At 33.3% G+C, this 17088-nt stretch overlaps 2 protein-coding genes and 1 pseudogene across 2 annotated transcripts; 1 reads left to right on the top strand and 2 right to left on the bottom strand.

Annotated features, from left to right (window-relative positions):
• Positions 1-2140: 2140 nt before the first annotated feature.
• Positions 2141-4955, top strand: LOC107419973 (putative receptor protein kinase ZmPK1). Its single transcript, XM_016028818.4, has one exon. The coding sequence runs from the start codon at positions 2170-2172 to the stop codon at positions 4603-4605; it is 2436 nt and encodes an 811-aa protein (XP_015884304.3). The 5' UTR covers positions 2141-2169; the 3' UTR covers positions 4606-4955.
• Positions 4956-10310: 5355 nt separating this feature from the next.
• On the bottom strand, positions 10311-11689 carry LOC107419987 (putative receptor protein kinase ZmPK1; annotated as a pseudogene).
• A 140-nt stretch (positions 11690-11829) lies between these two features.
• LOC107419953 (putative receptor protein kinase ZmPK1) lies at positions 11830-14697 on the bottom strand. Its single transcript, XM_060817446.1, is given in 2 exon segments — positions 11830-13594; positions 13596-14697. Coding segments are annotated over 2 exon segments (2397 nt in total). The 5' UTR covers positions 14462-14697; the 3' UTR covers positions 11830-12063.
• Between the last annotated feature and the right edge of the window lie 2391 nt (positions 14698-17088).

Genomic DNA, 17088 nt, shown 5'->3' on the forward strand with positions numbered 1-17088 from the left:
TTAGTATAAAAAATCAAAATATAAATAAATACATCCTACTATTTTAACATGAATTCTCACGGTGATCATATCACTTGTGATATATAACAAAGGAAAATATTAGTTGTCATTATAATTATTAATAAATATATGCTAGATGATGATTTAAATAGTTATTATTAATTTTTTTTCAAATTTTAATATAAAAAATAATAATATTAAATACTTCATTTAAAATTTATTATATAAATTGGTCATCGACAAATAAAAACAAAAAATTTAAAATCAAGTAGTAAGATGAGTCTATGTTGTTGGATCCCTCTGCATGGCCACTTCCATAGTAAGGGAAAATTACTACAAGTGAGATTGCTTATATTTACCCCGAACTCTACAAACTTAGCTCTCAAATAACTTTTTATTTTTTCTCTTAATGAATTTTCATGTAATTTTCGCTAATTTAGAAGTTGTTGGATTTCCTCAACTTAAAATATGTGGGTTTCCCACGATCGTAAGCAAACTTGAAAAATTAACTGTGAGGTATGGAAGTCAAAAGACTGGGCCATATTATCACCGTACTTTCCATTCGAAAAACACCTAATAATTACTCTTTTCTTTGTAAGGCTACCTTCATAAGTTACCAATAATAATAATAATAATAACAAAATAAATAACATTCTCATCTTCTTTGTTAATCCATGCCTCGTAATTGAATTGGATATGTTTGTTAAATTATATGAAAGAATATATATATATATATATGAATGTATGTATATATGTATATATGTAAATATATGTGGATGAATAATTGTAAATAAAAATATAAAGAAAAAGAACAAAATAAATTAAGAATTTATATGCCTTTGATATAATGATATGCTTTTGATAAATTTTTCTAAAACCTGTGTGATATTACGGTCTTTTTTAAAACGATTTTCATCCCATTAATATAGATGTTTATATCGGTTGTTCACCATGATACAATGGATTAAAAGCTTTTTAACATAGCACCATCAAAAATTTTTTCTATGAACTTTTCAATATACCTGAACTTTACCATACTCATAATGCTCAACAAGAATTTTTCAAAACTAGCGTGAGCGAGAGAAGATTACCCAGAAAAAAGAAAAAGAAAAAAGAAAAAAAGAAAAACACTTATCTTCTCAAAAGACTCCTCCTTTCAAAAACCCAAAACGGAAAGACATTAATGCAGGCCCTCAATGCTCATTAAGGCCCAATTTAATCAAATCATTCACACCCATTTTAAATATAAAAACAAACGTTACAATGTAGTAGTTTAGTTTTTCCAAGTTTCCAAAAGAAAAAAACAAAACACGAGACTATTTTATCTCACGGTTTCAACAATTAATGTCTTGTTGATATGAATAGGCTTTGTGTATAAATATATATATATATATATATGTTATTCTTTTCATATGTGGAAGGTGGAAGTATACAGGTCCAAGATTAAATTAAATATTGGGCAGTTGTCCCCATTTGATAGAAAAAAAAGGATACTAAATTAATTGCTGTAATGGCACTTCAAGCGATTCATAAGCCAGACAAAGGAACCGTGTTTTTCTTGTCCTAGCATTTTTGTTTTAATGCAAGACGGCTTGAATAATTCAAAAACCACGTCTAATAAAATTAAATTACGACTACTAGAATTACAATGCGCGTTTTCTTGGAACTATTAATTGATTAATGTAATTTTACATTCATGTGACAACATTCAATAGGGTTTGCTTAGCATATAAGGGAAAAAAAAAATTTAAAAATAAAAAGTGGTTTTGCAACCTAAAATTTCGAAGTCCAACAAAGCATACGATAGACCGTTTCATCTCACAGCTCTTGGAATTGAATAGTGTATGATGTATATTCTTTCTTCATAGGAAATTACGACTCTCTAACAACCATACAGTAGTCAAAGTTTTAGTGCGATGTCACTTTGTGTTGGGACACAAAACAAGTGGCTTCCCCATAAATCCCAAGTGTGAAACTGCTAGCCAAATTTTGAAGTTCGGTGTTCTCGGGATTGACTGCAAGTCTACATTGACTTGGCTTTGATTGTTACCACTTTTTTCTTTGGTCAACGATTTTTCACATCTTTAAGCTGCATTTAAAAACAGGCCATAGCTGAAGAGAAATAGTCGAACTCCACAGCAGCAAAATCCTTCATAATTACCAATTCCTATGTATATTTTATTCCTTGTTCTATCTTTACTGTCTCAAACTTGTTTTCCTTTACACACTACGTTTGATACCCTTAGACAAGGCTCATCCTTATCGGTTGAGAAACCAGACCATGACGTTCTTGTGTCACCGAATGGAGTTTTCTCGGCAGGGTTTTCATCTGTGGGAGACAATGCTTTTTGCTTTGCCATAAGGCTTATGAAATCCCCAGGAACGATAGTTTGGATGGCAAATAGAGACCAGCCGGTCAACGGAATAAGTTCGAAGCTCTCGCTTTTGAAAGATGGCAATCTGGCCCTCCTTGACGTAGGTTTAATCACCCTTTGGAGCACAGAAACGACTTCATCTTCATCTGTTCATCTACAACTCCATAACAATGGTAACCTTGTACTTCATAATGCGACGGGTGATAGGCTCTGGGAAAGCTTTAATTCGCCAACCGATACACTTCTTCCGGGACAAAAACTAACAAGGGATTCCAGCCTTGTCTCATCAAAAAGCCACACCAATTATTCTTCCGGTTATTATACATTCTACTTTGATACAGATAATATCCTCCGTTTGCTTTACCAAAGTCCGGATCCAGCGGTATCCAGCGTCTATTGGCCCGATCCATGGCTTCGGCCTTTTCAAACAGGTAGAACCACCTACAACAACAGAAAAACCGCCTTTCTTAATTCCACCGGTTACTTCTGGTCCTCTGATGACATGTCGTTCTCAGCCTTAGATTGTGGTGTGGTAATTCACAGACGATTAAAACTTGATCCGGATGGCAATCTTCGGCTGTATAGCTTCAACGAGAAGAATAAGAGTTGGGTTGTTACATGGCAAGCAATATCCGAACCATGCAAGACTCATGGCATTTGCGGGCCCAATAGTTTCTGCACCGTTGACCATGCTTCGGGTAGGAAATGCTCATGCTTGCAAGGATTCGAGATGGCAAACTATCCCGACTGGTCGTATGGATGCAAACCAAAATTTGATAACTCATTCAACGATAGCAATAAGGAGACTGGTTTGGTTTATGTAGCCAATTCAGAATTCTATGGCTATGACAGATACTACTTCGAAAATATCACCTTGGAACAATGCCAAGAGGAGTGCTTCAGGACCTCTCAGTGCAAAGCTATCCAATACAAATTCGACTGGGATAATTCATTTTATAACTGTTACCTTAAGTCAGTTATGCTTAATGGACGCCACTCACCCAATTTCGATGGAGATGTGTATTTAAGACTACCCAAATCCATCATTAATCATCCCAGTCAGACGCTCGTGAAGGAATCAAATCCAGATCATATTTGCCCTGATCACCAATTTGATTCTGTGATGCTGGATAGAACTTATGAAAAAGGCCATAAAAATAGGTTCCTGAAATTTTTGCTCTATTTTGCAAGTGTAGTGGGAGCAGTGGAGTTTACTTGTATCTCCTTGGTTCTGTGCTCCTTGTATTGGAATCGGTCAAAAGGCATTGATAAATCTACACAGAGGCACATGATTGCAGCAACCAGGTTTCAAGAATTTTCTTATGCGGAATTGAAAAAGGCGACGAAGGGATTCCGCGAAGAAATCGGAAGGGGTTCAGGAGGTATTGTATACAAAGGCAGACTATCTGACAACCGTGTCGCGGCAGTTAAGTTGCTGAACGAAGCTAACGAAGGAGAAGCCGAGTTCCTAACAGAGGTGAACACCATTGGGAGGCTAAACCACAGGAACTTGATAGAGATGTGGGGATATTGCGCACAAGGGAAGCACAGGCTTTTAGTCTACGAGTACATGGAAAATGGATCTTTGGCAAACAAGCTAGCAAATTCCAGCACGCTTGATTGGCAAAAGAGGTTTGGAATAGCAATGGGCACAGCAAAAGGCCTGGCTTATTTGCACGAGGAGTGCTTGGAGTGGGTCCTACACTGTGATGTCAAGCCTCAGAACATATTATTGGACTCCAATTGCTGCCCCAAGGTTGCTGATTTTGGGCTGTCCAAATTGCATAATATAAGTGTTGAACAAAATTCAAGCTTCTCGAGGATTAGAGGGACTAGAGGTTATATGGCACCTGAATGGGTCTATAATCTTCCAATTACCTCAAAAGTGGATGTGTATAGCTATGGAATTGTAGTGTTGGAAACTGTGACAGGGAAGAAACCGACTGGAATACAAGCATCTGAGAGTAGAGGGATGGCAGATCAGCATGGAAGATTGGTGACATGGGTGAAGGAGAAGATGAATGGACCAGGGAAGAGGAGCGAATACTGGGTTAAAGAAATTGCAGACCCTAAGATGGGTGAGATGTTTGAGATGGCGGAGTTGAAACTTTTAGTTAAAGTGGCTTTGCAATGTGTGGAAGAAGATAAAGAAGCTAGACCAACCATGGGACAAATTGTAGAGATGCTTCAGAGGCATTGCCAGGAGGATGAATATTCCGTGATATACTAGGCGATATCATCACGACTGCTAAATTTGCTTTATTTTTTCTGTTCTTCCTCGTGCACTGGTTGAATTCCCTCCAGTCCTCCACTCCTTTTCTTTCCCTGCAACTTCGCACACATGCTTCTCTAAAAATAAATCAATAAATATTTCAAGTGTGCCTTTTTTTTTTTTTTTTTTTGTTTTTTTGGTTGAATATATTTCAAACGTGCCTTCCTAGTTGTTTTCAATGTCTGGTTGCATTTGGACGCTGTTTTTCGTTTGGTTGGCTGCCACTGAATTCAATAATGGTTTTATTTTGTTTTTGGGCTTTTCTGGATTGTTTCAATAAGAATAAAAATGGTTTTGCTTCGATTTCATCATAATTAGTCTTATAATGAAAAAAAATGCTCTTGCTAGTATAAGAGATTCACTAATTTAAAAAATAATATTAAATATAATTAATTAATATATGTCAAATCAATGAATACTAAAACTCATTAATTTCAGTTTTATCCCATGAATTGATATTGTTACACGACTTCCATCTTTATGGTGCTGATCTAATTAATAAGCCACGACTTTGGACACAATATAGAAATTGAACTTTTTCCTATGTTCTTTGGAGAAAGTCTAATTTATTGCACTATTGGACTAATAGGTTTCGTGTTATATCAATTTGAACAATTTGAACATAGAAGAAAGTCTAATTTATAGCACTATTGGACTGATAGTTTTCGTGTTATATCAATTCGAACTTATTTCTTGACAAGTGAAAAACTCAAGGAGACACACTCAGTCTCAGGAGAGGTCGAGGTGAGAGGTTTTACTGGAAATTTTTATCGTTTTCTCTCTCACTATCTCACTACCGTAATACATAGAATTCGATGCCTCTATATGTAAATTCCTGACTGCATAGGGCTTCACGCCATCCTGATTCCTGGAGATCCTTTGCCTATAATTTATGGGCGATGAGTTGGTGTGTATGACTTGTTATTATAGAGTTATTACATTCTTAACCCTTTTCTATAGTTGGAGATATGGTCCAAATGTTAAAGACTGATCTCAAATCTAAACTGTTGGTCCAAAAATTACATTACAGCCCAAATGAAGCCCATCAAAACTGCTGGGACACAGGAGTGATAGAAGGCGTTTGGCCCACATGACGACTTAATCAGCTGTTGGGTTAATCTAAAGGAAGCGGATGCGGCCATGTGGCATGGGAAAACACAATCTTTCATATAACCTGGTTCCAATTTTTCTTCTAAATCTACTGGTGTTTGCAATTATATTTAAAATTGCGAGTGTGTATATATATATATATATGTATATATGTGTGTGTGTGTGTGTGTGCATTTTTTTCTTCGTTAATTTATTGATGAATTATTGCAAAAATGGGTGAATATAACCAACTATCATTAAGAAATCTATGGACCAAAAACAGTAAGAGGTGGAATACCATACAGAGGGAAACTGAAAATCATATTTTTGGTAGTGTTTCTTTTTTGGCAAATTTTAAAAATTGAAAGTATGTTACCCAAATTTTTCTCTAGCTAGGTTAGAGAGAATTAAATTGCAATGTTAGCAACTGGTTTGAGATGGATAATCATATATGGGGGGTCTCCATTTAAATCCTTAGATATAAAAAATAATAATTTATTATTATAGAATTTTCAAAATATATTACTTTGCCTCAATTGTTCTTTTAAAAAAGTATTAACAAACATATAAATTAACTAATGAAAAGTAATACATTTCTAATACATATCTACTAATGATGTTCCGGATTTGGTTTACATACCATCACATGTTTAAGATAATTAAGTATTTATAGAATTGTGTATATATATATATATACATTTTTTTATTTTTTATTTTTTATTTTTTTGGCTTCAAAGAATTGTATAGTTCTTGATTCTTATTATCTTTTCCCACCATAATAACAATTGTAATAGCTCCTTATCTTATAAACCTTGGATATGTAAAAGGAATTAGGATAATAATTTAACCTTCTGATTATAAGGCTGCGGATTGGGTGAAGATGCAATAATGCTTTAAATACCTGTGATGTGTCTCGTCTCGTTGATAGGATATATTTTTTATTGTTATTATTTTTTACTTTCAGGGTTAGGAGTTTATCAGATTGGTGTAAAGAATACTTTAGTTGACGATGCGTATGCTTCTTTCAGTTTAATGAAAACTCTTCTGTGACCAATGCCCTTACAAAAAAAACATTAATGGTAATCTACCTTCTCTCATATTCATTTGGATGATCTCTAATTTGAAAATTTACGAATCAAAATAAACAATCTAAATCTAATAACAAAAAATTTGTATATATGAATTTAGTTTTTAATAGTTTAAACTTTTATAGTTACTAATTATTTAACAAAGTCATTTACATCGATGATGAATGTGTTATATAAAATAAATTGAAATAAAAAATAAAATTGAAGAGAGAAAAGTAAACATAATACGCGTATATAGCGGAGGCCAAAACGGGAAAGGCATATCATATGTTAATGTTCTTATGACAGGAGAAGAATAGAAACTTAGAAACCCGTTCAATACCTGGTTGTTCATCTTAACTAGTCGGATTGCAAACCAAACCAAAATTAATGCCAGCACACTAGCCGAATTCTGTCTTTGTTTCCACTACAAATCAACTCCAAACTAATTTGCTAGATCGATGAAGCCTCCAAGAGCAAGATGAAGAAGTAGGCACACTCCAAGGAAGATCAACTCCTATTCTTCCAAGTCAACGCCGCCTCTCTACCTTCACAACTCTCCAAAATTTCTCTCGAAACTACAACTAGTTAAAATTCTCCAAGAATGCATGGTATGTTAGCCACGATTCTGGGGGTTTATATAGGTTTTTGGAGTGACTTGTAACCTTGTAGGTAAATAGCTTTCCAAAACCTTCTAGGATACTTGCTCCCCACTTCCAGTGAATGCAACTTGTTATCTAGGTTAACAAGTTAACTTTCGTAAATTCAAAATCCTTCGAGGTACTGATTCGTCTTAATTGCCTTTAATGAAGCATATGAATAACATGTATAGCATTAAGAAGAGAGAGCAATTAGATTAAGTTTGATTAGTCAACAAGAAGTTAAATTAAACATCTTCCTCTTACTTTCCTTGACAAATTTCCTTCAGACTGCTTTGGAATGCCTTTTGGGATCTTGAATCCGCTAATTGATAACCAATGACGGCGTTGCAAACATGGTAGGAATAGAAAAAGCGGCAGAAACTTTTGTCTGTAAATCTATGCACGAGCCAAGCGATGTGGAAATTGAGTTGAGAGCTATTCTCACTTAAGAGATGTTACTCATATTTTCTCAAACTTATCTACTGCAATATAAAAATAATGAAAAACCTTTGTCACTAGGTCCCTTGCTTAAACAATTTTCTTTTCTTTTTTTGGAAATTCCTTGCCTATTTATAAGCAATGAGATAGTGTATATGTAATGTACACCATGTGAACCATGACCATCCAACATCGATGTCTTAGCAGGAAATCTAAATCGAAGACCTGAATTCTTTGTTGAGTACAGACAATCAAAATCTAAAAGATACAAAGGCAAATGAGAAAAAAAAAAAAAAAAAAGGTTTAAAAGTTTTTTTTACAATAATTGTTGGTCATCAAATTTGTTTATGCTAAATTCTAGATATCACTCAATCTTTTGATGATTTTTTTTTTTTCTGATTTATGGTAGATCTTAATCATCAACATCTCGCATCATTTAAATATCTAAATATTGAAAACTAAATTTGATTTTAAAATATTACCTTTTCTATTTTTAACCCAACCAAAATTATTTTTCTATAATTGAATAAAAATTCAAAGAATCTTGAATTACTAAATAGGAGATACTATGAGATTCCATTAGAAAAAGTGAATATAGGGTTACAATAATGGTAGAGGCATAAAAAATTCTATCAAATAATTTGCTAAATGATATGATATTATTTTATTGATTTAAATATTTGTTGCATTTATCTTTTAAAAGAGTTCATCAATTTCTATATAGATTATATATATATATATATATACACATATTTATTAACTAATAAAAAAATAACACATTATCTTTATCATATTATTTGGTAAACTATTCGATATATTTTTGATACCCATAACCTTATTAATATAATTAATACCAATTTTTAACATTTCCTCCATCCGTATGCAGTACATATCCAAAAGAGAAAAAATCACTCTTGCTGTTTGTCTCAATAGTACCAATTTTACAAAGGAAATATAAGAAAATAGGCCATGGAAACACCGTGATAAAGTTCGCTGAACATATACCTGTCACTTTTCATATAAAGTTTACAAGCTCATAGAGCTTACGACACACAAAAATTGCAGAAATAGAGGTAAAACTCGAGCTTGAAGACGACCAACGCTTTTATACAGCCTTTTACAAGTAAATTATGACGTAATAGGCTTAATTAACTAAAGCATCGTGAAATGAACACTTTCACCAGCGGAAATGCCACATCAGCCGACTCAAACAACAAAACAGCCTAAATGCACGGAATAGCCACGGTTCGATACAAACAATAATAGAGGTACTCAAAGCGCACAGTTCAGTTAAAATTTATTAACCAATCAAATTCAAACAAAACTTACAGCGGTAAAAAACACCAGAACACCAGAACGACAGAGGCCGAAGTTGAAAGCGACATGGATAGGGCATTCTTCAACCTTATGCTACCTGTGTTCGTTATGCTAAGGTCTTTTTCCGGACTTGTGAATAATCTGTGGTGGAAACTTATTTCCTGGAGAGGAAGGCAGGAAGCTATCAAAGTAAATGCACGTTGACAGTCAAGACCGTACCACATATATATATATATATATATATATATGGAAATTTTATGGTAAGGATGGTTCGTATGTGAACTCCAGTATTAATGATAATTTTTTATAATATTAATGATGATTTTTTAAAAAATCGTAACCACTGTATGTATGTATGTATGTATATATATATATATATATAACAAATTAATTTAAAGAGGAAGTCTCGAAGTGCTGCCACATCAGTTGTGAATTTTCGCAATTTTTTGTTCTTTTGTTTAATAGAAAGTTTAAGGTAACATTTGTACGCTAAAATATTTATTAAATTTATTTATAAAATAATTATTGAAATATTATTATTTAATATATTTATATAATTTAATTATAAAAATAAATTTTTAAATATATAATTAAATTAAAAACTAAATAAATTAAATAATATTATATTATTTGATACGTAAATTTAATTAATAAAGCTAAATAATCTGTTCATGATAAGATATTTGCTTAAATACCTGCTCAAATACTAGATATATTTTTTTTTTTTACGGGCGGATTATACGAGATCCACATCATCAAAGGACCCAAGGGAGGATACCGACTATCTCACGTGAGTTCCACGTTATCACACGTCCTGACCTTAACTCATTTGTTTTTTATTTTGTTCTTGTTAAGATGAAATGTAATAGCTTTTTCTCTCTTGAAAAAAATTAAAGCTACCATTTTCTTTTTTTTTAAATAATTAAAAATGTAATATCACAACTAATGTGGCAGCTTTTACTTCGCTAATAAAAAAACGATTTTTTTTTTGTTTTTATTTTTTTATTGCCGCGTCAATTGCGATGCTGGATGTGCTTTGTTCTTATACGGATCATGCAACAGAAATAAATATGGAAAATACATTTTTTTTTTCGTTGAATAATTTGGAAAATACAATTGAAGAGAGAAAAGTAATTACAATGGCTGAGGTGAAAAAGCAATGTTTTTCACCATGAATTAATATGAACGTTGGGCAGGGGCACGAATAGACAACTGTTGTATTGTTGCAAACAAGCAGCAGAGCTTTTCAACTCTCAAAAGCTGTCATTGTCAATGTAATCTTCCCAAGCTTTATGACAATTAAAATTTATTTATTTTTAAATAGAATGCAATGCCTATTTACTTTATTTTTCTTTAAAAAAAAAAAAAAACCTAAACTTTTTAGAAATTAAAATCTACCATAAACAAAACCAGATAAGATAGCAACAACTACGTGGTTGTAGCTATTGATCTATTCCTTGCACAAGTTTCTCCATGACTTGGGCCATGGTGGGGCTATCTCTATCATCCTCCACACTTTGAAGAGCCACTTCTATTAGTATTTCTATTCGTCTCCTGTCGCACGAGTCATCCGTCAAAGAATCCACGACTTTGCTAATACCTAAATTACTATTCATTCTTTCTTTGAACCATGTCACTAACTTTCCTTGTTCTGCGTCTCCTCTGCTGCTACCAGATGGACACTCATTGTTGAATTTCTTCCTATAACCATCTCCAACAACACGACACCACAGCTATAAACATCAACTTTGGAGGTGATCGGTAAATTGAATACCCAATCTAGAGTCATATAACCTCTAGTTCCTCTAATCCTCAAGAAGCTTGAAATATGATGCTGATGATCATCACCTCTGCTTAGAAGCTTGGATAGACCAAAATCTGAAACCTTTCGTTGGCAATCTGAATCTAAGAATATGTTTTGAGGCTTGACATCACAGTGCAGAACCCATTCCAAGCATTCTTCATGCAAATAAGCCAATCCGTTAGCAGTGCCAATGGCGATCTTGAAACTTCTGTCACAATCAAGTGCATTATTAGGCTGGAGGTTCTCTGCCAAGGACCTTTTCTCCATGTACTCGTACACCAAAGGTCTATGTTTTCCTTCTGCACAAAACCCCCACATCTCAATTTGGCTCATGTGGCCTACTGATCCTGTTTACTTCTTCTAGAAACTCAGCCTCTCCTTGATTAGCTTTGAGGAGACGCTAGATTGCTGCTACTTACTGATGAGATAAAACAACTTTATAAACAATCCCAGCTCCTCCTCTTCCAATCTCTTCTGCGAACCCAGCTACGAGCAATTAAATTATTAATAATAATTACTGAAGTTAAATTCCACTTGGTCCTTGGCCTTATAATTTACAAAAGTTATTTTGTCAACCAGGAGTGAAAATGGAATATTTAGACAATTTATAAAAACAAATATTATAAAAAAAAAAAAACAAACGATTTATAAACAAAATAAATGGAAGATAAAAATAATAAACAAACACAAATTAAAAATACAATTTTTACCATACAACAGATGAACTAAAAATGCAATTTTTAGCACTTATAAGCTGCAGTACTTCTTTTCTCAAAAAATTATTAAAAAAAAAAAAGCTGCAGTACTTATAGGGACACGGAAGAGATATATAATGAACAATTTTTCAGCCAAATTATGAACATAATAATAAATACAAGATACCATATACATCATCAACATATTAAAAATAATAAACAGGTGGCCATTTTTCTTCGTCTTTATTTTAAGCAAGTAGACCATCAAGGTGATCTTACACTAATGATCACAAGACTAAAACAAAATATGCTTCCCGCAAATTATCTTTTGATTACTTGAAAAGGACCTTGGATCTGTGGTGTGGCTAATGATCTTCAAGCATCTCAACTACTTGACTCATGGTAGGCCTTGCATCTTTATCATCCTTAACGCATTTAAGGGCTACTTCCACAAGCATTTCCATCTTTCTCAAGTTATATTCACCATTCATGGATGGATCTATGATCTTTTCAAGCCACAAGCCAGAAGTTTCCTTAATATTGTCCCTCACCCAACTCACTAATCTTCTATGCTCTGTCTCTCCTCTGCTGTTGACAACTTGAACACTGGCTATTGGGCTTTTCCCAGTCAGCATCTCCAACACAACAATCCCATAGCTGTAGACGTCCACTTTGGAAGTGATTGGCTGGTTTGAGACCCACTCCGGAGCCAAATAACCTCTAGTTCCTCTGACCCTCGAGACGCTTGGATTGCTGATCTCTCCCCTGCTAAGTAGCTTAGACAGACCAAAATCGGCCACTTTTGGTTGATAATTAGCGTCCAAGAGTATGTTTTGAGGCTTTACATCGCAATGTAAAATCCATTCCAAGCACTCTTCATGCAAGTAGGCAAGGCCTTTAGCAGTTCCCGCAGCAATTTCGAACCTCTTTTTCCAATCAAGCACATCGGAAGACAAATTCTGTTTCAAAGAACCAAGCTCCATGTACTCGTACACCAAAAGTTTGTGTTTTCCCTCTGAACAGTAACCCCACATCTCTATCAAGTGCATATGATTTAACCTCCCAATGGTGTTGACCTCTGCTAGAAATTCAGCCTCTCCTTGGTTAACTTCGTCTAGTCTTTTGATTGCTGCAACTCTAGCATCAGACAACACGCCTTTGTACACAATTCCTCCGGCGCCTCTTCCGATCTCCCTTTTGAAACCTTTGGTCGCTTTCTTAAGCTCAGCAAAGCTAAATCTTTTGAATCCAGCTGTGGCAAGAAGGTAGCCTCGCATGTCTTCGGCTTCATTTCGCTGGGTTCTGAACAATACGCACCATACTATAAGAAAACAAACAATTTCTAATCCTCCCAATCCAGAGACAATCCACAACATGAAAGTGACCCATTGATCCTCACGCTTTCTGTTATACGTCCAGTCCAACAACACTTCATTACTAGGATCTGATTGATTGGCGCAATTTAAAGAAAAATCAACATGGGGTTTCTCCTCAGGAATGTTGTAGTCTATGGGAAACCTCAAGTATATGTCTCCAGAAATATTAGGGGTTTGGAAACCATTTAGTAGTAACGTCTTGGGAAAACATTTATACCCTTTATCAAAAGAAAATTTGTATTGAAACCCTTTGCAGTTGCACAACTTTAAGCATAAATCTACGCACTCATTGTAAGTTTTGTTTGGGAAGAAGCCATAATCATATCCATAGAAATCTGTACTAGAAACTCTGTGAAATTTAGAGTCACTTCTGCTGCAAGATTCGAATTTGAATGTGGGTTGACAGCCAAATGACCAATCAGTATGATTTACTATCTCATAACCTGGAAGGCAAGAGCATTTCCGCTTACCAGAACCGGGAACGTAGCTACACAGACCGTTAGGCCCACAAATGGCATGGTTCTGAAAAGGCTTGCCATGAAACGCTCCATTCATCACCTGCTTTTTTCCGACTATACAATCGGACATTACCATCATAGTCCACCTTCAATCTTCTCTGCATTAGTGAACCATATTCTGTGGACAAAAACGTTAAATCATCGGAAGAACTAAAATTACCGAAGGAATTTAGAATTGCAACTCTGCTACTGTTGTACGTTGATCTACCGGCTTCCCAACTCACAAGCCAAGGTGATGGCCAATAAACACTTGAAATGTTCTGGTTATCAAAAAGGAGGCTAAGGAGGTTGTTATTGTCAAAATAAAAGGTATAGAAACCAGAAGAGACGTTGCTCTGGCTTCTTGACGAAACAAGCTTAGTGGTCCTGGTGAGTGGTTGAAGCGGAAGGAGGGTGTCTGTGGGTGAATCAAAGCTTTGCCATAGAACAACATGCTCTGAATTGGTCAAGACAAGGTTACCAAGGTCGTTGAGGTGTAAGGAAACAGACAAGTATGAAAAAGTGTCCGTGGCCCAAACAACAATCCTATTAGCGTCAGTTAAAACAAGTTTACCAGATTTTAGCAGAGACAGCTTTGAGCGTTTTCCATTGACCGGAACGTCACGGTTCGCCATCCATACCACCTCGGATATATTGGGGTCAGCTGGGTGGTTTTTAAACCATACGGCGAAGCAGTACACATTGTCGCCAACGGCTTGAAAACCGGCAGAGAAAGTGCCGTTAGGAGAAACTAAAACGTCGGCGTGTGATTTCTCGACGGACAGAGAGTGGCCTCCATTTAACGTATCAGAAGCTGAAGAAGATAATAGTGGAGAAGAAATTAAAGCCAAAACCAGAAAAGAAAAGAAGATAAACATGAAAGCAACCATGAGCAGACAAAGACAGAGTACATAGAATGGGTAAGTGGAAACCAGTCGATAATGTTGATTTAAATATTATTTTAATGGAGCTTCTTAAAAAATAAAAATAGTATTAATATTAATATTAATGGAAGGCAGCGCGGTGACATCTTGGAAGGGGAAGAAAAATGGCCTTGACCAAAAAACAGCCTGCAAAAGTTTTTACGTTTTCGAGAAAAAAAAAAAAGAGACTATAATAATAATGAATTAGAATGGTAAAATGTCGTGGAAGATTTTAAATTCTAAAAAAAATAAAATAATAAGTATAATATATTTGAATAGATGTCACATATTGATTTGGAATGGTACAGCTAATCTGACACCACCATGTCAACCAAGTTTTTCTCCCAATCCGGGGGGATGGACCTGGATGTATCATTAACGCAACCACCAACCAACCACTCATGTCACTTCTGAAGGAACTTTTGTCACTTTTCTACAGTGACGGAGGAGGGAGGGCAGAGGGCTCATGTGATGATATTTATCTTTTTTTTTTTTATTTTGAGAATATCATTATAAATTTTAGCCTTTTTTTTATTTTTAATTTTCTCTTCTTGTTTTTTAAGTTAGACGGTGATAGTTATATACAAAAGAGGTTCGACGAGGATATTTATTGTTTGGAAAAATAAACCAAAAAAAAAAAAAATAGTTAGACAAGAATATTACAAGACTATTTTTTTGTTTAATAAATTTTTCGTGGATAAGAATATAACAAGACTAGCTATTCGGAACACTACAAAATTGAAGTCCTTTTATTTTTGCGCAATAAATTTGAGAAAATATATTGTTTAATCCATTTAGTAAAAAGAAAAAAAAAAAAAAAGAGATAATTGTTAATTTTGCCCACGTGTCTTGTACGATCATAGCAAAAAAAAAAAAAAAAAACAACAACAAAAGGTGGATTGTTATATAATTATTATTTACTCTAAATTATAGGTGAAACGTTATAAAATCTGCAGAAAATAAAGATCTCACCTAGCCGTTTTAACGCTCTTAACCAGCCTTTATACGTGGGCTCGCGTATAACTTATTTGGGATTTAAGATTTCAAAGCTAAAAGGTTAACATTAACAGAGGGCTTTATTAAACTTCTTATATACTTTTCTAACATTGATGCCTTTTCATTTTTTCACATAAAAAGAAGAGAACATTGCCTCAGCTCTTTTTTTTTTCTTTTTTTTTGGGTCAATATTACGATTTAGAGGGTAATTTTCTGCCAGAGCAAGATTTAAATTTGAATCTAAAATTATATTCTTTTTATCATTTAATATTGAACTTATAAAATGCATTTTTAATATTATTATTATTATTATTATTATTATTATTATTATTTTGGCTGGTGAGATTCGAACCAGCTCATAGATTAGATTGGATGCATTTTTAATAGTTTTGTCATCACATCAAAACCTCTAAACATTAAAAAAGCACAAATGGTTCTTATCAATTTAGCAAAATATATTTATGTACATATTGTCAATTTAATCCACTTGTCTTTTGCCAGCATAGCCCATATTGTTATTATTATTATTATTATTATTATAATATATAGACGAAATTGTACTGTTATAAGTTCATTTGCTCTTAATTATGGATGAAACGTGATGAAAACCTATAGAAAAAATCTAGATCTCATCCCCTACGTTGGTACAAAAATTTAAACTAAAAATTACTTTTCTTTTTTTTCTTTTTTTATCTTTTTGTTTGGTCTAAAAATTAATATTTTTCATAACTATTTTTATTTTGTTTGAAGAATATTTCATGACTTTCACATTGCGTCTAGGTCACTACTACTAATTTTTTTTTTTTTAAGATTACCAGTTAAGACTTTCGCTTATCATCGTGTCATTAACAAAGAGTGGGACTCATCAATATCTTATAAACGGGATGCCAATATGATAGGAATTGGCAGATTTAGAAATTTTGTTCAGGAGACATATTATTGAGATATAATCTTCATTTATGTATCTATATGTACATTGATAATAACTTATATATATATATATATATATATATATTGTAAATTAGGATAAATTCATCATATTAAATTAATATTATAAAGGTTTTTTATTTCAAAAAAAATAAATTAATAATAATATGTTAAAATTTTCATAAAAAATGATCTCTTAAAATTCAAAACATTAAAATATGATTTTTTTGGTACAATTTGAAGCTAAATTTGGAGGGAAAAACTAAAATTAATAATTAGATAATAAAACTAAAACAGAGTTTTTACCAAAATAGATACATACAATTACAGCTAGATTAGGAAGAAAAATTTAAATAGACATAATTATAACTGCATGAGGAAAAAAATTAGTTTTTTCCTCTGTCAAAGAAAAAAATTTAGTTTGAAATTTTTTTAAAAATAATTTTATATATTTTCAATATGAAACTAGCTATTTAAAAGAATAAATTATACTTTTAAAAGGAAAATGCTGTATAAATAAATAAAAAAATACTGTATAAATTAAAAGAATATAATACATAATTTTGAAAGAGAAAAATTGAAAGGGTACATTTATCTATTTTATATTTTGAGAGGGGCACAATTTGTTATTTAAAATATTTTTTATAAAAATAAATAAAATACATGCATAT

The sequence above is a fragment of the Ziziphus jujuba genome, chromosome 5 (genome assembly GCF_031755915.1).
Source record: "Ziziphus jujuba cultivar Dongzao chromosome 5, ASM3175591v1".
Classification (NCBI taxonomy): Eukaryota; Viridiplantae; Streptophyta; class Magnoliopsida; order Rosales; family Rhamnaceae; genus Ziziphus; species Ziziphus jujuba.

Bases quoted from the DNA above. Each gene is read 5' to 3' on its own strand.
- LOC107419973 (XM_016028818.4), top strand. From the start codon at position 2,170: ATGTATATTTTATTCCTTGTTCTATCTTTACTGTCTCAAACTTGTTTT.